General features: G+C 36.7%; 1 protein-coding gene and 1 long non-coding RNA gene across 3 annotated transcripts in view; one reads left to right on the plus strand and one right to left on the minus strand.

Annotated features, from left to right (window-relative positions):
* The window catches only part of LOC128863082 (plasmanylethanolamine desaturase-like), a 75,301-nt gene extending 47,738 nt beyond the window's left edge, over positions 1 to 27,563 (minus strand). For both annotated transcript variants that reach the window (XM_054102011.1, XM_054102010.1), the window contains exons 1-4: positions 27,242 to 27,563; positions 2,910 to 3,072; positions 2,609 to 2,820; positions 2,300 to 2,518 (exon numbers count right to left, since the gene is read on the minus strand). In XM_054102011.1, the coding sequence (XP_053957986.1) occupies positions 2,300 to 2,518; positions 2,609 to 2,820; positions 2,910 to 3,072; positions 27,242 to 27,247 (600 nt within the window). In that variant the 5' untranslated portion in view covers positions 27,248 to 27,563. The remainder of the gene's footprint in view (positions 1 to 2,299; positions 2,519 to 2,608; positions 2,821 to 2,909; positions 3,073 to 27,241) is intronic.
* On the plus strand, positions 22,639 to 23,176 carry LOC128863085 (uncharacterized). Its single transcript, XR_008454574.1, has 3 exons — positions 22,639 to 22,711; positions 22,781 to 22,899; positions 22,959 to 23,176. It is a non-coding gene; the product is annotated as an uncharacterized LOC128863085 (long non-coding RNA).
* Positions 27,564 to 27,826: the final 263 nt, after the last annotated feature.

Here is a 27,826-nt window from a genome sequence, read left to right on the forward strand (position 1 = left end):
CGAAGCTCAATCGGAAAGGTATCCTTGGCTGAATAATGAAAATATCGCAAAAAATCTTGTTTCTCATCGCCTCAAAACTTTTCGATAAGAACGATAAAGATAATAAAATTATATTTCCTGCCAACACGCGACACTGGGTGCAGTAAGTATCATGGCCATGCCGCTTATATGGCAGCATTGGTCCGTGAAATAAGAGCTACGAGTACATGAGCACCCCAATTATAGTAACTTTAAAAGAAATAACAATAAACAGCTGGCACGTTCGAATTTGTCTTCCTACACCTGTTTGCAAGGAAATATACATTTGTAAGTATTGCAAATATTTATTGCTTGTGCTTCGTGTTGTGCCATTGCAACTCGTGCGATCCGTGAATGTTGCAATGGTTTTGCAAGACATAGAGAATGCCCCTAGCTTTCGTTAAAGCGCTGTAAAAATGAGCATTTTTTATAACAGCTTTCGAGTCAAAACTATTTATATATTTGATTATTTACTGAAGTAAAAATTAGTCAACAAATTCAAGTTGCCTTACAGCCTAATACAGATATTTTAACTAAAAAAATAATCTTAATTCGCGAGACGAAAATATAACAAAACATACCAAAGCAATTAATGATGACTATAATTAAGAAGTTTCATTAGTGTTTAGAAAAAGCAAAGTCAATCCTAAAAGTTTGGAAATAACATTGAGTTTGATCAGAGTTATCATGGCGGCTGCATTCCTTGCATACAGAGTTCTTCTAAAGTTAATCAGTCAGAAAAAATCTAAACTACGAAGCGCTCTAGATGAGGTATTAAAATAGATTCGATTCAGAAGAGAGGGTCAATCCACAACACTTTAATTAATATCAAAGACGAAAGATAAAGACAAAATACCACAGATCAGCGTGACTGCAGATATTTCAGGCATCTAGAATAATATTAGGGTATGGGGTCATGAAAACGCAGGGAACGTAGAGCAAAGTCAATGAAAACTTTTTGAATACGTTTAATTCGAGTTATATTATCAAACTAGTCCCTCGCATCCCTCAGCACAATAATGAGAGATTTTCATACCATCTTATCATTGATAGAAACCATCTGCCGTTCAGAGGCAATATACTCGTAAAACTTCCTTTTATAAAAAAACATCAGATTGCTCCAATCATACATAAATTACACATATGGTCCCCCCTAGCACCATGACTGCTAAAACCGACATCAATAAACACCGAACTGCACGACTACTTTAAAAGCATCACCAGCAATAATGCTTTTTCCAAACTCTTCCTCCAACTAATTAACACCAAAGAATTAGCCGACTGCAACTCGCTCTTTACTGACGGTACCAAATCCGACAACAACACCGCCTTCGCAGTTGTAAATAACTACGGGGATCTTCTATGTGGTGGGAACCTCCCTTTACATGCTTCCATTTATACATCCGAAGCGTTGACTTTACTTAAGGCTATCTACCATGCACCTACCAACAAAGGTAAATCCGCCATTTACTGCGATAGCTTCTCCGTCATCGAAGGCGTTAGGAATATCTGCAACGACAGTCAACTTGTCAGCCAAATCCGTGACCTCTTAATAAAATACTCGAAGAAAATCAAAATAGTCTGGATCCCCAGTCCCAAAGGCATACAGGGGAACGAATGTGCCGATTCAGACGCCAAAAATATGTATTATTCACCTACAATAACTCTTCCCCTATTAATTGCAAAAGACCTTAAAGCTATCCAAAACCACTCATGCAACCTAAAACTCAACACTTGGGCACATTTCAACCACCCATATTATTTAAATAATTCAGAATGCAAGAAATCCATGTAACCATCCAACATTCCTAAAGAACTCAAAAGCCTTTTTATCCACCTAAGAATTGGGCCCACCAACCTCACCCACGCCTTGATGTTGTTGGACCTGCAGTTTCAAGCCGACTCCGAACAGCAGATATTTTTATGAGGAGCTTTTTAAAGGCAGAAATATACTCGGAAGTTTGCCATTGCCTGCCGAGGGGCGACCGCTTTTAGAAAAAACTTTTTCTTAATTTTGGTGTTTCACCGAAATTCGAACCTTCGTTCTCTCTGAATTCCGAAAGGTAGTCACGCCAATAAGGGAAAGATAAAATTCGCTGTTGATAATGTTGAGAATTTTCTTCCGTAAATGCACATGTCCGGAAGTTTAAAATTGCTAGGTGCATACTCCAATTAAAAAATATTTTAATTATAGGCAACGTTTGCTGATGTCAATGAGCCTCCGACAAAGTTGGAAGTTGTAGTGAATAGTATGAAAAGCCCAAACAGATAGACAACTCACCTGATTCGTCATGGCAACGAATATTGAACACAAAAATAAATATGATATCCAGCCAAAGTCTTGTTGAATGTCCTGATGTGATTTTGTGTTAAAGCTGTATGCTAAAAAGCCCAATATGGGTATGCTGACCATGAAGTTGTCACCATTGGTTTCAATGAAATCATGTCGTGTTATGGACGTTGGATCTAGATGATGTTCACGAAAAGGCCGCAAAAAGTTCTGCCAGAACAGAAAATAAAATTAACACGTACTTTACATAATCGATATTAATCTTAATACGTATTTAAGTAATTATAATTCATAGCAAACCTTTCCAATAACAGGTAAATCCACGCTACCCCAAGTGTCTGCTGCCCAATGTACTAGCCCAGATCCAAAATCGGCAGTTATAATACCACACAATGCCGACACACAAGCCACGCTCAGTCTTTCGAAATGTATATGCTTTAGGATCAGTAACAGGTCTATAAACATTAACGCAATACATGAATAAACGCAGATTATCTCTTGTAAACGTTTTCCTGTATTAGACAAATTATTTTATGAAGAAATATAGAAAAATTTAGCTCAAGCTTCGAAGTATGTAAATTAAGGTGATTTCTTTAAATACCTGGGCCATACAATTTGGCAAGCTCTTGTGCACCCTTATGTTGCGGACCCCATCGGGGCGATTTCTTTTCCGAGGTGAATAACTGTTCGAGCGCAGAATTGCCATTCGGATCCTCCTCAAGCATTGAATTTTCCATAATTTCTTGATAACTTTTTAAGAGCATCTGCAAAAACAAATGGTAAACAAAATTAAAACACTTGAACAGTTTCCTATGAGTTAATAGGAGTAGAGCACCCAAATTTTATTATGTATAGCGTGGGCCATGTAAAATTAGCTTTTTGAATCGGCTATAAAAAAAAAAACTAATCAAAATTTTTTCAAACTTTTTTTTTATTTTGAAGATTGAACATTCTCATTTATGAATAAAAAATAATATCGTTCAAATGACTGCCACGACTGTCTTTACAGTAGGCCATTCGATCAACCCACTTTTTAAGTACATTTTCGATTGTTTGGGCTCCAATTTCAGGAATGGCAACTTCGATTTCGTGTTTTAAAGCATCAATCGTCTCTGGATGGTTCGCATAGCATTTGTCCTTAATGGCTCCCCACAAAAAATAGTCCAACGGGCTTAAATTGATTATTCGGTTTTCAAAAACGGTAGCCAAAAGTTCGAGTGTAACTTTGGCAGTGAACTTGTCACACTCCTGTTGAAACCAAATGTCGTCCATGTCATCCTCTTCAATTTTTGGAAACAACTCGTTGAGCATGTCACGGTAACGCTCGCCATTTACTGTAACCGCAGCTCCTCGCTCATTTTCGAAAAAAAAAATGGCCCGATGTTCCGCCAGACCCAAAACCGCACCAAACAGTGACTCGTTGTGGATGCATTTGCTTCTCTACAGTAAAGTGTGGATTTTCTGAGCCTCAAATCCGACAATTTTGCTTATTGACGTAGCCACCGATGTGAAAATCAGAAAAGAAGGAGAAGACTCACCACTTTGGAAATAGGTTTTCAATATTTCCCTATTTTGTTCAAGCGTATAGCGTCCCATTTCGTAAATGTCAAACCTTTAGTAAATTATGAACACATTTGACATGTCATTTGTGTTACCATTCTCAAAAAAATAGGTGGTTCAAAAAGGAAACGCTATATGGCCCACCCTGTAGAAGTATCCACAGTTTACCAGTTTACCAAAATTGCAAAAACCAAAAATTGGTTTTTAAATCTGTGCGTCTCTTCGCCTCATTTTTAGCGTTGGAAATAATTATTTTCTCTTTCTTATTGACGAAATTAAGATATTTATTATATTGCGATAATGCCTTTAATTTTATGTTATAATAAGAACTAATTATCACCTTTATGAAAAAGAGAAAATGAGTTAGTGTTTTAAAGAAAAACATCAAGACATCCACTACATCTTTCTTGAATGTTTGTCTGTATGCCATCGATGAACTCAAAAAATACTGGACCGATTATTATAATAACTGGTATATAGGTATATGTATTTTTCCACGGAGAAGGTTTGTAGAATATGCTCATTGATGCCACTCGCCATCACGTGGCGCTGCAGAGTAGCAACTTCTGCCCTTGTCATGAAAATATGAAAAGTATGACTATGTATTTTTGCACAGAGGAAACGAATATGAAGGATTTGATTGAAGACATATGTTTGACAATCGCGAACAAGCCACTGGTGCAACTGGGAATGCCTGCTTCAAACCGACCTGCAAACAACCTTTTCGATCGTGATTTGCAACGAGAACCACACTATGATTCTGACGAACTGGGGACACTCGTTAGAACAAATCTTCCGCAGTTGATTCCAGAACAACGCATTGCGTTTGACAGAATTATGCGTGCAATCACTAAACAAAGTGGTGGACTGTTTTTCATTGATGCGCCCGGTGGTACAGGCAAGACTTTTCTCCTTTCACTAATTTTGGCAACCATACGATCACAAAATAATATTGCACTGGCTATTGCATCATCTGGAATTGCGGCAACTCTTTTGGATGGTGGCCGAACAGCACATTCTGCATTGAAACTGCCGTTGAATTTGCGAAACACTGAGGCACCAACATCAGCAAAAACTCTGGAATGGGAAAAGTATCCCAAACGTGTCAAATTATCATATGGGACGAATGTACAATGTCTCACAAGAAAGCATTGGGAGCGCTTGATCGTACACTGCGAGATTTGAGAGGAAACAGACAGATCTTCGGTGGCGCACTCATTTTATTGTCTGGTGATTTTCGAGAAACACTGCCCATTATACCACGTTCAACACCCGCTGATGAACTTAGTGCATGTCTTAAATCATCAGTTCTATGGCGTCATTTACAGAAATTGACTTTGAAAACTAGCATGCGTGTACAACTACAACGGGATGCATCGGCTGGAAATTTTGCAGAACAATTATTGGATATTGGAAATTGGCGAAATTGATGAATTTACACAATATATCACCCTGCCAGCAAACTTCTGTAAGAGAAAGCACCGACGAATTGGTGTAAAAAGTTTTTCCAAACATTGCACAAAACTACAAAAACCATCAGCGGCTCAGTACGCGTGCTATATTAGCAACCAAAAACATCGATGTCAATACCATAAACTTCACCATTCAGCATGGAATACCCAGTGAAACGACAACATATAAGTCTATCGATACTGTGGAGAATCAAGACGAGGTTGTCAACTATCCAACTGAATTCTTGAATTCAAAGGTGAAGCGTACTGTTGCCACGTATCCCAATGATCCCGACAGACATGCCATTCGAATTCAAACGTTTACAGTTCCCGGTGGGACTCGCTTTCGCAATGACTATTAACAAAGCACAAGGATAATCGTTACAAGAGTGTGGATTAAATTTGGAGAATCCAAATGATTTATTCGTCTAAGCACCAGATGAAAAAACCAGAAATATTGTGTATCTCACAGCACTTCAATAAACACCGAATTGAAACTAAACTTTGTAATGTCACAATTTTTTCGAAATAAACAAATGCAATAAAATGGTTTAGAATGAATTTAATATTTGTCTACTAATTTTTCTTTAAAGTTATTTTTCTTAAATTTATTTTAGTTGTTGGCTTAGCAACGCGCGCCGGGTACAGCTAGTATACTTGTATAAATGTACATACCTATGTGACAAACCTATAGGTAGTAATGAGAATTTTTTTTTGCATGAGAGGGCTATAGGACTTTTAAAATGAAAAAAAACGACTATTCGTGGTTACCCCTAGGCTAGACGGGAGAAGTTTCAAATTTTTTTGTTTGTTTGGTTTGCATTGACTTCATTAATCTACTGAATTCTAAGATGGGTGATCTGTGAATTTTAAGGTGGATAGGGGATTGGTCTTCTGCATGCGAGCCTTATTCCGAGGATGCCGGCTTTGCTTTCAGGCTGGCAAGCTCCCTAAGAATCATGGTAAATATATATGTATATACATATAAAGAGAGTGAAGAAGTAACCTTAAATATTCTAGGGAGCTATATGTATGTATTTCCATACATATATAAGTGTTCAGTTGTTTAGAACAAAATGTATTCATGCCTCAGCAGAAAAAGTTTATTAGGTTTTGTACTACACTGCATATATAATACATATGTATGTAAGTATATATTTGTACATACTTGTACATACGCATTTACATACATATATATCCGTGTGAGAGTGCACGCTTTCTTATTCTGTTGTTTTTCAATTGAGTGGGATAGTTTTCCATAAAGCAGCTGTTAATAATTTTAGCTTGTAATTTTATTGGAAATAGGTATATTGAAAAAAATCTGATGGAGTACGCCTGTTGGTCGTAAATAATAATAGGACTATGAATAAGTTCGTGCGGCTTTTTTTCGAAATTTGAAACTTTATTGACGTAAAATGGTTACAAATTTAATATTCAAAATATTGTCCATCGCTTACTACTACTTTTTCCCAACTTTCTGGCAATTCACGGATTCCCTTTGTGAAAAATTCGGTCGGTTTTGCCGCAATCCACGAATCGATCCATTTTTTGACTTCATCGTAATTACGGAAGTGCTGGTCAGCCAGGCCATGTTGCATCGATCGGAAGAGATAGTAATCGGATGGCGCAAGGTCTGGACTATACGGCGGGTGGGGTAGGACATCCCATTTGAGCGTTTCTAAGTATGTTTTGACCACTTGTGCAACATGTGGCCGAGCATTGTCATGTTGCAAAATAACTTTGTCGTGTCTATCGGCGTATTGCGGCCGTTTTTCTCGCAGTGCTCGGCTCAAACGCATCAATTGTCGTCGGTAGACATCCCCCGTAATCGTTTCATTCGGTTTCAGTAGCTCATAATACACAACACCCAGCTGGTCCCACCAGATACACAGCATAACCTTCAGGCCATGAATATTCTGCGCCGACGTCGATGTTGAAGCATGGCCAGGGTATCCATACGTTGCCCGACGTTTTGGATTGTCGTAATGGACCCACTTTTCATCGCCAGTCACAATTCGATGCAAAAAACCCTTTCTTTTGTGCCGTTGAAGCAGTTGTTCGCATGCCATAAAACGGCGTTCAACGTCTCTTGGCTTCAATTCATACGGCACCCAATGGCCTACCTTTCGGATCATTCCCATGGCTTTTAAACGTTTGGAAATGGTTGATTGATCAACTCCCAAAGTTTTTGCAACCTCTTCTTGCGTTTGAGCCGGATCTTGATCGAGCAATTCCTCCAATTCGGTATCCATGAACTTTGGCGGCGCACCCTCGCGTTCTTCGTCTTCCAAGCCAAAATCACCACTTTTAAAGCGTGCAAACCACTTCTGGCACGTTCGCTCAGATAGAGCATGCTCACCATAAACTTCCACCAAGATACGATGACTTTCGGCTGCTTTTTTCTTCATATTAAAATAATGAAGAAGAATTCCCCGCAAAAACACATTATTTGGCACGAAATTCGACATTTTCAAGTGTGGTAAAAATATTGTTGTTTACGCTTCAAATAAAAAACTTATACTGACGTTTGTGCCTTACGACAGTAGCTCTCCAATGAATGTTTGGAAATGTGGATCGATGGAATAATAATCAAGTTACGCCATCTGTTGTAAAACCGAAACGAACTTATTCATAGTCCTATTAAATAAATTCTTGAGAATTGAAGCATTTGTTAGTATGACAATTGGATTTAGAAAATCCCGATTCGGTTCACGAAATCGATCGTTAAACTGGTTATTAAACAATAGGAAACAATCGAAAGCTGCATACAAGTTCGAGAAATGATAAAAAAGGCGTGTGAAATCAACACATTTACATTATTTAAAACACACAAAAAAAGAGGCACGCCATGAGGCAAATTACTAAGCACCAAATAAATGGTTTTTCAATAACAGGTGATATCTATCGTTATCGAGAGATCATTAACGATTTTTATGGCCGGAATTGGTTGGTATTGATCTGGACAACGTTTATTTTCAACAAGACGGCGCTACGTGCCACACAAGAAACGAAACCATTGATGTTTTACGGAAACGTTTCCGGACCGTGTTATCTCTCGAAGAGGTGATCACAATTGGTATTATTACAATTATTACCCTATACAAATGCCAGTGATACTGTTATTGGTCAGAAAAACTTTGGAAGTTCGCCGACGTCGTCTGAGCTGCGACTATCTACTCCAACAATACTTAGTCATATGAGCCGTGAAAGTTGTGTAAATTTAAATTTATAATGTAATGTAATCATTTCTTAATGTGATTATCTCATATCTTCAAACAATTTACGCTTTGACCATTGATATTATTTCGCCTTCTTAGATTCGCATCTTTTAAGGGTTTTGTAGAAACAAAATAAGCTTATTTCATTTCATGCAAATTAAACCTTTTATATCATATTTTCGGCATTGTTTTCTTTTTATAGTACTCCCGATTCTTCCAAAGCGACCTTGAAGACTGTGCTAAAATCATTTAGATCTGTCAGACATTTCTGAGCACCCTTTGATCTTAATATATTTCCTTGGCCTTCAGGACTTACAAAGGGCCAAATCAAATCAGGAGGTGGGAGGAGAAGAAGTTCGTTGAACATTGGCGAAATTCTATCGGTCAGCATTCCTTGTAAATGTCCTGCAATTGGCAGAAAACGGCTGCTGCACATTGGTGGTACTGCCGTGTCTCCATATAAACTATGGAAAAATAAACTTCAGAATAAACCTAAAATACAAAAGATGGTTAAATTTCAAGGGCCGATGTTGAATGTGAACCACACCTAAACGTCAACGGCACCGTTGGACTTCTTTCTTTGGGGTTATTTGAAAGAAAAGGTGTACGACGATAAGCCAGCAACAATTCAAGAGCTAAAGGATGAGATAGTTCGGCACATTAACGACATAGAACCTCAATTATGCCTCAGCGTCATCGAAAATAGGTAGGGTTTTTAGGGTTAAAAAAAATCGATTTTGGTTTATTTGAGAAAATGAATGTACATAATCTCAAGAATGTTGTGTCCAAATTTTAAGTCAATCGGTGCAAAACTCACAAAGTTAGAGCATTATAACCGTTGGCCGCTCCGACTAGGCTACCTGCTATGGTCGAACACACATTTTCTGGAAAACGACGTTTTTCAAGTCGGTGGACACTTTTTCTCTGAATCTACTCGACCGATCTTCCTGAAATTTTGTACACACTTTCTCTACATAATTACCGAGGTAACCCTGAGAGGTTTTTTTTTCAATTTTTATTTATTTTACAATAAACAGTATACTAATTGGATAAATAAATTTACATGAATCATCTTTCCAAAAAAATTCATAAATAAGTGCATATTTTTAGTGGAATTAACCCTACCCCCCTTAACCCTTAACTTTAGCCCACATAAAATACGAAGGGATTATAATCGTTTCCCTCTCTGCTACACTTATATATTATATGTATGTATATCTATGTATGAGTTGGAAACAAATACGCCATTAATCCCTTCAGGTACATTCTTTCTATGTATTTATATGTTTAGTTAGTTTTTCATATAAAAGCATTCACTCAAGAATTTACTATCAGCAGTTATAATTTGAGTAATTAGTTGTTAATGACTCTGTTATCACAAATAAATTTTTAAATATGCCCACCTGTGAAAGCTGACGCACTCAAGGCATTTATCAGTCTATCCTTATTTTACATACAGATAAAGCTTATTATGCGTTACCTTACTGAAGTGGTGGCAAAGAGACAACCGAAATCAAACTGACATTATACTCGTGCGTTAAAATGATAAGGTAAAAACTTTGTTAAAAACACGATGACAAATGCAAATAATCAGTAATGTATCATTTGAAAAATTCTACTCATGTACAGGTTTAATTGGATAACCTGAATCTCTATTTTTCCCAAACAGTTTTGAGCCGTCTCCTTCATAATGTGAAAAATGTGAATAGAATACGAATTGTGTCAATTAAGTATAGGAAATTTATAACTCAAGAACTGGCTATACTGTCATACGTAAACATACAGCTATGGACAGAGGAAAATCGCACTTCCTCACAATAACATACCATTATGATTATTTTTATTGGATGACCTAGTGAAGTTGTTCTTTTTGCACAAATTTATTTTTATATTTCAGTACTATCAAAAAAAAAGTTAAATAAATAACAATTAAATATCTGCAATTATAAGACGTTCGAAAACTCGGAATTTAGCACATTTTGCACTGGACATTGAAATAGCGCACTTTTATCGATCTGTAAGGAAACCAGAAATCAGTTATTTCTAATTGGCGGCCGCCGTAGCCGAATAGGTTGGTGCGTGATTACCATTCGGAGTTCACAGAGAGAACGTTGGTTCGCATCTCAGTGAAACATCAAAATTAAGAAAAACATTTTTCTAATAGCGGTCGCCCCTCGGCAGGCAATGGCAAACCTCCGAGTGTATTTCTGCCATGAAAAAAGCTCTTCATAAAAATATCTGCCGTTCGGAGCCGGCTTGAAACTGTAGGTCCCTCCATTTGTGGAACAACCTCAACACGCACACCACAAATACGAGGAGGAGCTCGGCCAAACACCCAAAAAGGGTGTACGCGCCAATTAAAAAAAAAAAATTGGTTACATTTGTTTATTAATTTCTTACCTAATTAGTATTTTATTGAGTATCCATTATTTTTTAAAGCTGCTTCATACCTACGAGGTAAAATTTCTATTAACTTTTGACATCTCTCCAAAGGGATAGAGTTCCACGCTCCCTGTACTTCTTTCCCTACTGCATTGGTATTTTAAAATTTTTTCCCCAACCTTAACCTTAATATTACATTTTGTGCTGGCCAAAATACGAATATAATAGGTCTATTTATAAGTTCGTGCGGTTTTACAACAGATGGCGTAACTTGATTATTATTCCATCGATCCACATTTCCAAACATTCATTGGAGAGCTACTGTCGTAAGGCACAAACGTCAGTATAAGTTTTTTATTTGAAGCGTAAACAACAATATTTTTACCACACTTGAAAATGTCGAATTTCGTGCCAAATAATGTGTTTTTGCGGGGAATTCTTCTTCATTATTTTAATATGAAGAAAAAAGCAGCCGAAAGTCATCGTATCTTGGTGGAAGTTTATGGTGAGCATGCTCTATCTGAGCGAACGTGCCAGAAGTGGTTTGCACGCTTTAAAAGTGGTGATTTTGGCTTGGAAGACGAAGAACGCGAGGGTGCGCCGCCAAAGTTCATGGATACCGAATTGGAGGAATTGCTCGATCAAGATCCGGCTCAAACGCAAGAAGAGGTTGCAAAAACTTTGGGAGTTGATCAATCAACCATTTCCAAACGTTTAAAAGCCATGGGAATGATCCGAAAGGTAGGCCATTGGGTGCCGTATGAATTGAAGCCAAGAGACGTTGAACGCCGTTTTATGGCATGCGAACAACTGCTTCAACGGCACAAAAGAAAGGGTTTTTTGCATCGAATTGTGACTGGCGATGAAAAGTGGGTCCATTACGACAATCCAAAACGTCGGGCAACGTATGGACACCCTGGCCATGCTTCAACATCGACGTCGGCGCAGAATATTCATGGCCTGAAGGTTATGCTGTGTATCTGGTGGGACCAGCTGGGTGTTGTGTATTATGAGCTACTGAAACCGAATGAAACGATTACGGGGGATGTCTACCGACGACAATTGATGCGTTTGAGCCGAGCACTGCGAGAAAAACGGCCGCAATACGCCGATAGACACGACAAAGTTATTTTGCAACATGACAATGCTCGGCCACATGTTGCACAAGTGGTCAAAACATACTTAGAAACGCTCAAATGGGATGTCCTACCCCACCCGCCGTATAGTCCAGACCTTGCGCCATCCGATTACTATCTCTTCCGATCGATGCAACATGGCCTGGCTGACCAGCACTTCCGTAATTACGATGAAGTCAAAAAATGGATCGATTCGTGGATTGCGGCAAAACCGACCGAATTTTTCACAAAGGGAATCCGTGAATTGCCAGAAAGATGGGAAAAAGTAGTAGTAAGCGATGGACAATATTTTGAATATTAAATTTGTAACCATTTTACGTCAATAAAGTTTCAAATTTCGAAAAAAAACCGCACGAACTTATTCATAGTCCATTAACTAAAATTTTTTCTTTGAAATTCCAATTTTTTACAACTTTTCTGTATGCTTGGGTCGTTATCATGCATGAATATGATATAATATGACTTCATCGTGTTGTTGAGAATATCAAGATAAGCAACTTTATTCAAATTGCCATTTATTCTCACTATTGGTCCAACTCCATTCGAAGAAAATGATCCCCAAACTTTTAAGTTACCCCCACCGTGCTTCAAGGTCTTTGTTGTATACCGGGGATTGACCTCTGGGGTTTTTTTTTCACAATCAACAAAAGCCTTCCGATCAGCGCCAATAATATTCATTTTAGTTTCGTACGTAAAAAGCAATATTTGGCTTCTATGGGTATTTTCGAAATACAAACGTGCCTTGACCGACAATAACGGTTTCTGCTGACACACCCATAAAATCTATTTCCATTGAGACGCTTTCGCACAAGTTTGTTTGATATATTCAGGCTATATTCCTCATTTATTTCCAGCATTATACTCCATGTGCGAGCCGAGTTTATTGTAAAAAAAAATACATTCGAACCCTGCGGAGCTTAATTTCTACGCTTCGTAGATCAAACAACGTTCAAAATAAAAGTATGATATTTTCTTCTGTGACATCAGTTTATAGGATCCAGTGTTTTATATGTCAAATATAGCAAAAATTATACAAAGAACATAAAGCAGTAAGCACAATGAGATATCAGCAGTTTTGCACGTCCTTTTCGTTTTTGTTATTGTATTTGTATTTGTATCAAAACGGCTTAATAAATCACAACAAAAAAACACGAAATATAAACAAAGCTACGCCACCACGCTCTACGAAATGGGTGATCTATTGAAATTGGCACATGATTAATACCAATGTTATTTCTACTCGTATCTGTTGATTTCACCAAAAGTATAAAAGTACTTCCTGCCTGCAAACCACATATACAGAACCAATACAGTGAGCTCGGGGTAAAATGAGCATTGAAATTATAAGCAGTGAAATAAAATGGAGAAGTAATTGGTAATAATTCACACTTGTGTGTGTTTGTAAGAGCTGTTGGACTAGGAGAATGTACACGCCTACATAAATGCATAAGTAGTTGGATTTAGTAAAACCTACTTTTTAAATTTTTGTAGAACAGTTTAGCTTTCCTTAGCAGTTTAACTCCTCTTCCAATGAACTATGCAAAACTTTATTTTAAAAAGAGCCAAAACGAAAAATTCAAGTAGAAGCTAAGAGTTAAATGCTCACTAAATTTTACTAAAGAAGGGATCAGTTATATTGCAAATAATTGTATGACACTTCAGGTAAATTAAATGGATTTTTGACTAAAATACTAAAATTGTAACTTGTAAAAAAAAAAATTGTGATGAACTTCACTTGGTCCTCCGGTGTTTCTGGCAAAATTATCAAACCTTTCAAATCAAAATTAGCGACCTGATTTAGAATATCTAAATGATGTTTTCTTATACCAAAACCTGTTTCTATACAGTGCGGAGCAGTAGCAAAGCAGATGAGAAATGGTTTCTTACTTCTCGTCGTTTTTACAGCTTTTCAGCATCTTCGACAACGCACACCTATTATTCTGCATGTATGAGGCGGTGCCATGTAAGAACTTCGAAAGCAGTAGATACATCCTTTCTTTTCGAGTTGTACATATAGTTTTGAGACCCATTGCGACCGTTTTGACATTCAGATTCAAGAAGCTGAGTTTTGACTCCATCTTTCTCCCTAAGTAGCAGTTTGCAAGTGGCCTCCAGCATACCAATACCATATTTTCCAAAAAAGAACACGGTTAGTAGAACTTTACCTTACAAGTTCATCTGCCACACATTTTACTTTTATTTTCTGTAACACCTACGACTAAATGAGCTTAAGTTTAAAATTTAATGTGGATGTGCCTAGGGTTTCTGATTGGAGCTTGGTTGTTAGAGTATGGTTCGATTTTGAGTTGGTTCGCAGATTAAAAGATGGCAAAACTTCAGCCTGAAAAGCGCAAGACTGATCAAGTAAGAAAAAGCTCATGAATCAGTTTCGTGAGAAGATGCTACCTTTTAACCTGCCGCCAAGCTTAGAAGCATTTAGAACGTGTCGATTGTACCTCCACTCTTCCCTGAATTGGAAGTTTGTGTTCAAACTGTACTCGCGAGCCGATATCAGATCATAGCGATTTGACTGCTCGGAAAAAACTAATAATTTTTAGTTTCTGGCTTCCACTGGGATGTTTCTCTCAATCAAGAGATGCCATCTGATGTATTGCAAGATTTAGAAACATCAAATTGAAAATAGCCCTTAGAGCTTCACTTGATTTGACTTCAAGCACCCCACTCTAGAGCTTTACACTCTAGAATATAGCCTAAGGTTCTCCGTCCTAACAAAGGCAGGCCACCATATAATCACCTCATATAGACTTTGTTTGGGTGGCCGCCGTAGCCGAATGGGTTTGTGCGTGACTACCATTCGGAATTCAGAGAGAACGTAGGTTCAAATCTCGGTGAAACACCGAAATGAAGAAAAAGATTTTTCTAATAGTGGTCGGCCCTCGGCAGGGGGTTTTTCTGCCATGAAAAAGCTATTTAAAAAAAATTTTGCCGTTCGGAGTCGGCTTGAAACTATAGGTCCCTCCATTTGTGGAACAACTTCAAGACGCACGCCACAAATAGGAGAAGGAGCTCGGCCAAACTATCAAAAAGGGTGTATGCGCCAATTATATACAGCCATGGACAGATACATAAATAGCACAAATGTGAACCTTATATGTTAAGTTAAGTTTTTAGTACGAACTCTGTTTTGATCAAATAAATTTGTTTGTTTACATTTATTACCGTTATTAAGCTTACATTTATGCGAGGAATTTAACGTTTCGATGGAATTTTTTGCGTTCTATTTTATTTATGCTTATTGATGTTTTGAAATGGCCACAAAAATATTACATTTTAACTTGTACAGCGGAGAGTAAAACTTTAATATTGTTTCAGCGATTTTTAGTGAAAATTTTTGTTTCTTAAATAAAGTTTTAAAGTAATTACTAAAAATGGGACGTGGAAAACATTGCACGTCGGAGAAAAGAGCTGCAGAAAAAGGTGAAATGATGATGTGCTCTCGGAAAATGGTTTATAATACTCTTAATTTAGTTAAGAAACATTCAACCTATCTAAGCAAAAAAACGGAAAGAAAACCAAAGCTGCGAAAAACTGGTGTTAATGTGGATAGAGCTATAATACGCAAGAGCAAAGCAGATCCTTTTAAGTCGGCACGGCAAATAATGCTTGAAAAAACCAAGAATCTGGTCTACAGGTGTCCAGAAAGCTTGTAGGAAGGCGACTTAACTAAGCCCAGCAGTTTGGCCACATAAGCAGAAAAAAACCACTCCTCTCAAAAAGACATATCGAACATCGACTTGCCTTTGCAAAAGCTCACAAAGACAAATCTATTCAGTTTTGGAAAAACGTACTTTGGACTGACGAAACCAAAATAAATAGGATTGGACCAGATGGGAAAACTATTGTACGTCGCCCAAAAAATCAAGCGCTAAATCCTAGGTTCACAAAAAAGACAATTAAACATGGCGGCGGAAGCATCATGGTTTGGGGAGGTTTTTCCTGGCATGGTGTTGGACCGATTGTTCGCGTGGTTGCTAAAATGGATAGACTTCAGATATACTCCAGAATAAAATGGAGCTATTTGTGTTTGAGTTTATGCCATTAAATTGAACATTTATGCAGGACAATGATCCAAAGCATACTGCAAAGACAGTGAAGCAATGGCTCAGAAGAGAAAAAATTAATGTACTAGGAAAAAGTTGAACCAAAAATAAAACCCCGTAAATATGCTCGATCTTTGAAGTTGTCATCGTGAGCGTTTTGCGGTGGTTCCACAAACAGAGGGACCTACGGTTTTAGGCCTACTACGAACAGCAGATGTTCTTTATGAGGAGCTTTTTAGTGGCAAAAATACTCTCGGAGGTTTGTCATTTCCTATCGAGGGCCGACCACTATTATAAAAAACCTTTTTCTATCAATTGGTGTTTCATGCCTACAATGAATTTCGCTTCCGGGCCTTACCGGAGGGTACTCACGCACAAACCTATTCGACTATAGCGGCCGCCATGTTGTTGTTGTTGTTGAAGTGGTTGAGTATTTCCATTGAAATAATCCTAATTAGTGAACAGCACCGTTTTACTACCACCGTCCTCGTATAACGATGCTTTTTTTTGTTGTTGTTCTAAGTCAAATCCATTTCATGAGGTCCAAGTATAGCAGCAAATTCTTTATCTCGATATCTGAGATCTCATTAATTTGCTGCACGAAAGGCTTGCCAAAGGAGCGGAGCCCTGGACATTCACATAAGTGGATAGTGGAAAAGGCTTTCCTTCCCTCCTTCCGCTTGACAGCTTCTGCAGATAGGATTTAAGGGTAGGTTGAGTCTAGCTGCATAATCCCCTACTTTCCAATGACCTGTAAGGGTAGCAGTGATGCGTGAGATGTTTGGCCGAGAACATCCTAACAGATCATTCGTCCTTTGAATTTTGTATGACGGTCATGTGTTGGCATAGTCAGGAAGACGAATTGACTAAGATAGGTTGAGCGGCTTCGAATGGAAGCTAGCTCCCACACCACAGTTCATCTTAGAACCATCGGTATAGATTTCGATATCGTATCTTCAAATCACCTTCCCTTTCCTCCATTCGGCTCTCGGTGGAAAACGTATCGTAAAGCCTTTCTTGAAGTTAAGGTCGGGGACAGTGTAGTCTGATCTGTTTTTGAGCAGCGAGGGTCCCTGTAGGAGGATCTTACTGTGACCGTACGACCTTGTTGTCCAGCTTCCTATGTTTCTGAGTCTCACCGCGGTGCAAGTAGCTATTGTTTCAATGTGTAAATCTAATGGTAGCAGATGAGTTAGTACATTGAGCGCTTTAATAGGACTGATGCAAAGCGTTCCTGTAGTTAAGATACAAGCTGTTCTTTGTATCTTGTTCAGCTAAGTTTTGTTGTATTTCTTTTCTGTTGCAGGCCACCAAACTAGTGCCGCATATGTTAGTATTGACCTTACAATGACTGTCCTATACAGATTGTCCTATACTCAAATTGGATAGTTTTGGTTGGAGACCCCATTTTTTACCCAACATTCTCTTACACGTGTAAAGTGCTATATTCGTTTTCTTTACCCTGTACTCTACGTTGGACTTCCAGCTGAGTTTGGGGTCTAGGATAACACCTAGGTATTTTGCATGTTGGGTTAGCGTGAGACTGATGTCGTTTAGTTTTGGAAGATCAAAGTTTGGTACCTTGGTTTTCTTGGTGAATAGCATCAGTTCAGTTTTTCTCGGGTTCATACTTAAACCACAGTCCGTGGCCCAATTGCTGAGTAATACCAGAGCTCCTTCCATAATCTCACTTATTGTGGTTGGAAACATTCCTGAAACCATACGCACTATGTCGTCCACGTACGCCACTACTTTAATTCCCCTTCGGTTGAATTTGGTAAGGATGTTGTTAGCGACTAGTAACCACAGCAGAGGGGATAAGACTCCTCCCTGAGGGGTTCCCCTGTTGACAGAGCGTTTTACCGTGCTGCTGTCTACCTCACCGATGATTATTCAGCGGCCCCCATACCCTTAATTTACTTAAAAATTAAGTGAAGGTCGCATTGTTATCACAATGGCAAACGTAAAAAATACGCCACCTGTATACATATTATTCACGTCACAACCACAATTTTCGTTATTTACTTAAGCAATAGAAAATAACGCACATTTAATTAATTGACTCACTGCCTAAACTAAAAACAATTTAGTGTCTCGGCATGTTTAGTTGTACAGTATTACCTATGTACATATGTATTTATGTCTTTTCATACATACATCTACTATATTCTATTTTTATTGAATTATAGGATTGGTTTGAATATAAAGATTGACAACGCCATCAAAGATAAGTGTTAGTCTAGATAGATTGTTAGAAAAAACTCATTCAAATAAATCAGAAAGCATTAAATGTATGTATTTACCGCCTACTTTCAATATAGTAGTAATTGTCAGAAATGAAAAACGAAAAACAATCACATACAATTATCTAAAAATTTGGAGAAATGGCCATGCCACTTGATGATCTCCTTGCTGGTGTACGCGTCGATGTTATCCTACAATTGAAGGATACAACAGTTCCATTCCGCCTCCGGATTGCAGATAACTTCATTTTATAAGAAGCTTTTTTCAAGTCAGATTACAATCAGAGATTTGCTTTTATCACTTGATGTTTCATCGCAGTGAACTTCGAATTAGCCAATGATAGTCATGAGCGAACCCACTCGGCCACGACCACTGAATGAATGCCCCCAAAAGCAAAGAGGAAAATGCTGTGCGGAATGAGAGTAGTGGAAAGGCTGTCCTTGGTTTTTAGCCACAGCGAACTAAGGGGCTCAGTAATCAGAAGAAGCGGGTAGGAGGTGCAAGTTGTTAAAATCGCAAACATTTGTTTTCAGCTTTCAAATGTTGACAATTGAGTTTGTGTGCACACCAAAGTCGATAACTAATGGTATTAGTGTTCGCAAAATCGGTAAAAGGTTCAGTTAATGAGAAAACAATATTTATTTTAAAATGTATCACAATTTGATAACTGTTGGCAAAAAAAATTAAAAAAAAAACGTTGTTGTTCGCTACTATGTACATATATGTTCTATGCTGCTGGTCGAATTGGTGACTTATCTGGTGGTGTGGTGTTTCGAATTAGTGCCTCTTGCACCCATTGTGACTAAAAATTAAAAAACATTCTCTGGTAAAGGTTCTTTTAAGAGTGCGAGTATATGCCCATTTTCATGTGCCGCTGCTCGGTCTGTTTCAATGTAGTTATAATGGCAGTGATGCGCTATGAAAATATGTTAAGGGGTTACATACGTCCAGAATTAAAAAAAAAAATTGAATTTTTTTTACGGATTATTATTCTTTATAGTTTTATGCGTATTCATGTGGAAATCGATTGTAAAAATTGCACATAGATACAAAAATGTAACTGCCCGACGCGAGTTTGATGCGCACAGGTAGCTGTAATTCGCACTTCGCAATTGAAAGTTTAAACTCGTTTTTCTCGAAACTGCTTTTTCCGGCACGGTCTGCATGATAGCTCATACAGTTTTTAATATTTTCCGAAAGTGTTTTCTCTAAAGTCTGTCGAGCCGGATTTTTGATATTTTTATTAAAAAATTTTATAAACATAATGAGAGTGTGACATTTATGACGTAAAATGTATACTTTTTTTAAAATGCCGTAAATTGCAAAATTTTTCGAAATTCAATGTTGGGTTAGCGTGAGACTGATGTCGTTTAGTTTTGGAAGATCAAAGTTTGGTACCTTGGTTTTCTTGGTGAATAGCATCAGTTCAGTTTTTCTCGGGTTCATACTTAAACCACAGTCCGTGGCCCAATTGCTGAGTAATACCAGAGCTCCTTCCATAATCTCACTTATTGTGGTTGGAAACATTCCTGAAACCATACGCACTATGTCGTCCACGTACGCCACTACTTTAATTCCCCTTCGGTTGAATTTGGTAAGGATGTTGTTAGCGACTAGTAACCACAGCAGAGGGGATAAGACTCCTCCCTGAGGGGTTCCCCTGTTGACAGAGCGTTTTACCGTGCTGCTGTCTACCTCACCGATGATTATTCAGCGGCCCCCATACCCTTAATTTACTTAAAAATTAAGTGAAGGTCGCATTGTTATCACAATGGCAAACGTAAAAAATACGCCACCTGTATACATATTATTCACGTCACAACCACAATTTTCGTTATTTACTTAAGCAATAGAAAATAACGCACATTTAATTAATTGACTCACTGCCTAAACTAAAAACAATTTAGTGTCTCGGCATGTTTAGTTGTACAGTATTACCTATGTACATATGTATTTATGTCTTTTCATACATACATCTACTATATTCTATTTTTATTGAATTATAGGATTGGTTTGAATATAAAGATTGACAACGCCATCAAAGATAAGTGTTAGTCTAGATAGATTGTTAGAAAAAACTCATTCAAATAAATCAGAAAGCATTAAATGTATGTATTTACCGCCTACTTTCAATATAGTAGTAATTGTCAGAAATGAAAAACGAAAAACAATCACATACAATTATCTAAAAATTTGGAGAAATGGCCATGCCACTTGATGATCTCCTTGCTGGTGTACGCGTCGATGTTATCCTACAATTGAAGGATACAACAGTTCCATTCCGCCTCCGGATTGCAGATAACTTCATTTTATAAGAAGCTTTTTTCAAGTCAGATTACAATCAGAGATTTGCTTTTATCACTTGATGTTTCATCGCAGTGAACTTCGAATTAGCCAATGATAGTCATGAGCGAACCCACTCGGCCACGACCACTGAATGAATGCCCCCAAAAGCAAAGAGGAAAATGCTGTGCGGAATGAGAGTAGTGGAAAGGCTGTCCTTGGTTTTTAGCCACAGCGAACTAAGGGGCTCAGTAATCAGAAGAAGCGGGTAGGAGGTGCAAGTTGTTAAAATCGCAAACATTTGTTTTCAGCTTTCAAATGTTGACAATTGAGTTTGTGTGCACACCAAAGTCGATAACTAATGGTATTAGTGTTCGCAAAATCGGTAAAAGGTTCAGTTAATGAGAAAACAATATTTATTTTAAAATGTATCACAATTTGATAACTGTTGGCAAAAAAAATTAAAAAAAAAACGTTGTTGTTCGCTACTATGTACATATATGTTCTATGCTGCTGGTCGAATTGGTGACTTATCTGGTGGTGTGGTGTTTCGAATTAGTGCCTCTTGCACCCATTGTGACTAAAAATTAAAAAACATTCTCTGGTAAAGGTTCTTTTAAGAGTGCGAGTATATGCCCATTTTCATGTGCCGCTGCTCGGTCTGTTTCAATGTAGTTATAATGGCAGTGATGCGCTATGAAAATATGTTAAGGGGTTACATACGTCCAGAATTAAAAAAAAAAATTGAATTTTTTTTACGGATTATTATTCTTTATAGTTTTATGCGTATTCATGTGGAAATCGATTGTAAAAATTGCACATAGATACAAAAATGTAACTGCCCGACGCGAGTTTGATGCGCACAGGTAGCTGTAATTCGCACTTCGCAATTGAAAGTTTAAACTCGTTTTTCTCGAAACTGCTTTTTCCGGCACGGTCTGCATGATAGCTCATACAGTTTTTAATATTTTCCGAAAGTGTTTTCTCTAAAGTCTGTCGAGCCGGATTTTTGATATTTTTATTAAAAAATTTTATAAACATAATGAGAGTGTGACATTTATGACGTAAAATGTATACTTTTTTTAAAATGCCGTAAATTGCAAAATTTTTCGAAATTCAACTGTCAACATTAACTACAACTTTATTTTACAAGATTTTTTTTTACTATTTACACATCCATCAATATTTCAATGAGAAATAAAACAGACCGTGGAGCAACTTTTTTTCATTGTACTTTGGGTCACGTGATTTTTTACACACTAATTTTTGTAAGCAAAATTAAACTACATTTTTTTATAAAGTATTAGTACTTACTAATAAACAAAAAATTTTATAAAATTATTATATTTATTTCTATTATTATCTCTTTTAAAAACAGTTTTTCTTTTAGCGCATTTTTGGCGCAGGTGAATGTATATAACCCCTGAATATTACGAAATAATAATTAGGCCGCCTCGATAAACTGATAATTTGTATAAATTATCACAAATTTTAATGTAATAATCATAACAATTTATTGGGGTTTGACGTTCGAGTATCCAAAAACTTGCAACTTAAATATGAGAGTTTCTGCCATAATTTTTCTGGAAAGACACTCAACGTTCATATTTCTACAGCACGTCAAAACACCAGAAAACACATTTCTATAATTATTTATCCGGCAATTTGCATGTCGTTATGGCTCATTTGGTCACCAGAATCGTGTCCAGCCTCCAAAAATATATCGAAAACCGGTCTCATATAAAAAAAAAATTGTGAATTTTGTTGACCGGTGTAACCAGTAAATACAGAGCAAGTGAGCATTGCTTATAAAAACCGAGCATTTAAATCGATTTACACACATTTTCCGCAAGATAAACTGTATTTCATGTATAAATTGACGAGAGACTGATAAAAGACGGAGGGATCTAGCGTAGTGTTGAGAGCGTAAAAATGTCTACATATAAAAAGATGATCGTTAGAATTCAATAATGATGAGTACAAGATTGCACCTTCTCAAACTTGAGTTTGGTAATTTAATCTTTAGTTGACAAAATGAGACGCGAAATTTAAGTTTAAATATCTAAAGGTGAAGGCAAAAAATTAGTCAATTGTGTACATAAAAATTTGAGCCTTAAAATACTATTTTCTTCCACAGGAATAAGTATCCGCAAGTGATTCAGCTGGTGCGAAAGAGCATTTCCAAAGCATTACTCCTGGGCCTAACTTTAGATGAGTTAGACGAAGACGACCGGTGATTTACACCACACTGATAAGGTTTAGTATTGTTGCTACAACAACAGCATTACCAAACTAACAGAAATAAATTAAAAAAGTCGTTCACAGTAAAACACATTTTCCGAACTGCCAACTAACAAACAGCAAAAGTAACAAAACTGGTGTAAGGTAACACAACAAAAGTTGGCTGGAAGCTCCAAGTGGAAATCTCTAAGGAACTGATGAGAATGTAATGTATATTGAATATGACAGAATAGAGCATTTGGTGGAATATACAGTCACTCACACCTTATTTGATACAGATACGATTTTTTTATCAAGTGTTCTATATTAAATTTCAAAATATTTTACGAAAATGGAAAAACAGAGTATACAGACAACTTATTTATTTTGTTTTATTTCATTTATCAAGATAAAATACAAAAAAGTTTCCACTCATTTCATTGTAATGCAAAAAACAAAAAAATACAGAAATTCACGCCGCAACTTTAATGATTAAAAAAGAGCAACTATTTATTTCTTTTTTTTAAATCTTAAGGTATTTAGTACTTTATTAAACAAAATAAATAAATAATTGGCGCGAACACTTCTGCTAGTTATTTCGCCGAGCCAATGGAGCGACCTACAGTTTTAAGCCGACTCCGAACGGAAAATAGTTTTTTATGAGGGCCTTTTTAATGGCAGAAATACGCTCGGAGGTTCGCCATTGCCTGCTGACAGGCGATCGCTATGAGAAAAAACCTTTTCTATCATTTTAATGTTTCATGCACGGATATTCGAACCTACATACTCCCGAATGGTAGTCATGCACCACCCCATTCGGCTAGGGCAGTCGAATTTTGTTAGGTATCCCTTATTATCAATTACAGCTTGAAGTCTACGTGGCATGATTTATTTAAAATGAAAACGTAAATATAAAAAAAAATTATAAAACAACTTTTTTTATGAAAATTTTGAAGTTCGCCCGCTATAAGTACGACTCTGTTGGTGTAATGATGTCACGGGTTGCTGTAACCTTCTGTTCTAGTAGCCTTGGTATCTTTATTCAGCGCACTCTCGCATATTTTCAGAGATTAGAAATAAAGATTTGAACGTTATAAAAGCAACTAATGCAACATATTTCTTCCCTAATTCTTTTTCATACAATAGATTCAGTTTTTTTAATCGTGAAATATCTTCTTTTTTAGAAAATGATCATTTATTTGAAAATTCTGTTGTTTTTATAGTTATAAAGAGCGTAGAGATGGAGATTACAGTAGGTTCTGTTTTTATGCGGTAGATACGTTCCGAAAGAAACAGCATAAAAAAAACAGCATAAAAAAAGCTACTAGTTCTATAGTAAATCAATAGATACGTTTCAAAAGTGCTAAAACCGCATAAATCTGAAATAATGTAATAAAATCGCATAAAAAAGGGCACTAGTCCCATATTATAACTATAGATACGTTCCATAGACCGCATGAATTTGAAATAATTAAATATAATCGCATAAACAAAATATTATATTTTTGAAAATTATATCTTTATTTAAAAAACGTCAGAATCGAAAAATAAATTTAAGTCAGAAATAGAATCAGACAATACCCATATGTTGCACGTTCGTTTAGGATTTGGCGTAAAATCACTTTCATCACTTGAGGAAATGTACACGTCTGATCTAGATAGTTATGCAGGCGGTTCCATACTTGTAGGGTTAGCATTTCTGATGTAATCTGTGATGAGTTTTTGCTTAGCTGGTTTAGAATCTTGTTTATATGTACAATTCCCGATAGGTCGACACGCATTTTGTAATTTAAAAAAAAACCCGCACTATTTCAAAGCGCATAAAAAAAGCCGCATAAAAACAGAACCTACTGTATTTGTAATAAAATGTATCCAAAGGAGATTTTTTTTACTTCACGAATAATCGAACCTAAGACATTTCAATATTGCGACCGCCTTATTAGGCCTAGACCAGTGTTTTGATTCCTATTTATATTTCCATATATAAATACTTTGTCGAATTTAACTAGGATTCTATACTACCGAAAAAGATTGCTACATAATTCATCTAACCTGTCAAATTTATACTTACAAACTATTTAGACGAGTAAGCCTAAATTCACTAGATGCGGATTAGTTTGGTACCAATGAATATCATACAGAGTCATTACAGAGGTAAATATATACATATGTTTGTGTGTATACATTCTAATTTATTTTGATCGCTGATCTATGATTCGTTATTATCAATTTATAAACGCTCGATAAAGAGTAACAAATTATGCTTATCTCTTTAACTTTATTACTGCTTTTAAAGTTTAAGCAAAACAAATAAAGAAAATAAACATTCGTCGCATAAAGGGGCATTGTGTGTTTCCATTTTGATATGTGTGTGTGCGTGTACTTGTATATACTTTATGCATTAATGTATGTACATTAGAGTGGCTGTAGTGAACCGAATTTCGAAAGTGAAAAGTTTTCACGCGGAATAATGTAAGGTTGAGCATGAAAACAAACCCGATTGAAATCCGTAATTAATTTCACGGCTCTTTCAGCCGGATTGTTCATAACAGTGAATTTTTGGTAAATTCTTTTTTTTACAACATAGTCTTCTCTAACTTGTTATGTTGAAAGGTCCCGTACCAATATGCAACCGATCAAAAACCCAATTGGTGCATGGCATGACGAAATCGTTTATAATATTATCTTTATTCGCGAACGACTTCAGTTGTGCGAGTGTAGCAGCCAATCGTTTTGGAATAACGATTTCTTCAGGAGCTTGAACTATTTTCTGTTTCTATTCTATTTCACTGTTTCACGACTTCGTTTGAAATCAAAATCTTCAACTTTGATATCTTTCGTGTCAGGTCTATTTTTCAGAAGTTTCTGTGAGGCAACCGAAAATGTTGAAGATGTAAAATGCATAGCTTCGCGATCATTGTTGCGGCATTTATCTATGACCCAATCGCTTTGTTCCGTTTTTTTTATTATTCTAGCGTATCGTCACTGCCAAACATATTGGTCTCTTTGCAGTAAAAAGAAATCTTTGTCCTCTTGAATATATGTCCAGTTCATCCGTAGCCGAGATGTCAAAAATATTGTTTGCAATTTGTTCGCCTATGGTACTCGCCGTCACCAACGTGTTACCTTTTAGATTATTTTCGTATTTTCCCACCAAAATATTGCTTCATCATGGAATCGAAATTGGTTTCTAGACGAGCTTGATGACTCATGAGCCATCTTAGCGATCGAATTACAACTTTATTTTTCTTTTTCGTTTTAATTTATAATACACATAAAATAATAAATAAAAAGTTCCTGCCTAATGTTTTCTACATATATTTTTACCGAACTTCGTACTGTTTAACCGATTTCAAACTTTTTCTCGTTGGAAAGGTGATTTTTAATAGAGGAGCATCGTCGTAAAATAAAGTAAATATTCAACACGAAACCACTCAGAATTACCTGAAGGCTTTTCTAAGAATTTCGTGTTTGTTTTCATCCTCAACCCCACATTATTTAGTGCGAAAACCATCGAATTTAAGATTTTCAAATTATATCGTATAACGCTATGGCCACTCTAATGTATATATGTATGTACAAGCACACACATATGTATGTGTTGCAAAATTTGTAAGCAAGGGCGTTAATATTTGCGCAGCCCACGACATTGACGCCGTTGGCGCCCCTAAATTCTTATTTACTTTTTTATTTCGAACTGAGCACCAAATGGGAGTAGAAATGTTATAAATATTTAAATGTGGGAAAGAATGACTGCACCTATTTAGTTGGAAAATTATGCCAATATATGTATGTAGATATGTGTATATTTGAACATTCGCCCAAGCACGCTAGAAGTATGCTTTCTATAATATGCGTAAATACACACACGAAGATGCACGCATAGATGCAAATGCCATTCCATGACGTTCATGTGATCACCCAACATAACAATAACAATTCTACTGCTACAAACAAATTGATCCAGATTTTTTCAGTTTTCAAGCCGGCTTTTTGCGAAGAAAATCAGATGAAGTCATTAGCACTTGAGCCGCGAAAAATTGCAACAGGAAGCTTTAATCTACGCATATATCGCTAACTCACTTAATGACATCGAGGCAGCGAAAACTGTTGAGCAGACAGACGAATGAACTTGTAGACACCCCATTCGACGTTTATACATACATATATGCATATATATTTAAATGTATGATTATGCCCACCATGGAGCTGTTGCAGCTGCTGACACATAATCTTCCCTAGATATGTAAATATGCTATACACATACATATAGATATATATATGTATTTGTTATAATATATTTGTATACATACGTACATTTATATTTTTATATATTGATTCAATTCAAACGAATTAGTGTCAAAATAATTGAACTTACTTTCATCACTCAGGTCACTTCGGAGAACAAAGTAAACGCACTCGCTCACTTAAGGGATATGGGCACACCACAGCAACAACGATTCGCTTGTTTAATGGAACACCATATGTCAATTGAATTTTAACACCCGTATTGATTAATACACGCTCATACGAAATAAAGTTAAAGTTAAATGGAATATAATAATGTAAACTACGCCAATCTACGCGAATAGGCAAATAGGTTTGACAGGACACTTGGGGCTGTCGGGTGCAGTCACCATTTGTCACGAGGGCGCACGTACGGTGACGCACTTCACTAAGCTAACAGCTCTTTTCTATCGGGCACTTCAATAACGACTAGTGTTCGTGCTCGTAATTGCCCATTGCGGTAGAGTAAAATTTGAAAAAGTGATGCCAATTAAACGCGCTTTTGTGCCTTATTAAATTAGTTCTAAGAACGCTAGTTAAGTCTGGTTAAATGCAATACTGCAGCGAGGGCAGTGTTGTAAATTAAGTATACGTACTGGCGAACTAATTCATATACTTTTAAATGTGTGTGTGTAGAAGTGTCGTAGACAAAATTTAACAATTACACAGGAATACA

The sequence above is a fragment of the Anastrepha ludens genome, chromosome 5, assembly GCF_028408465.1.
Source record: "Anastrepha ludens isolate Willacy chromosome 5, idAnaLude1.1, whole genome shotgun sequence".
Classification (NCBI taxonomy): domain Eukaryota; kingdom Metazoa; phylum Arthropoda; class Insecta; order Diptera; family Tephritidae; genus Anastrepha; species Anastrepha ludens.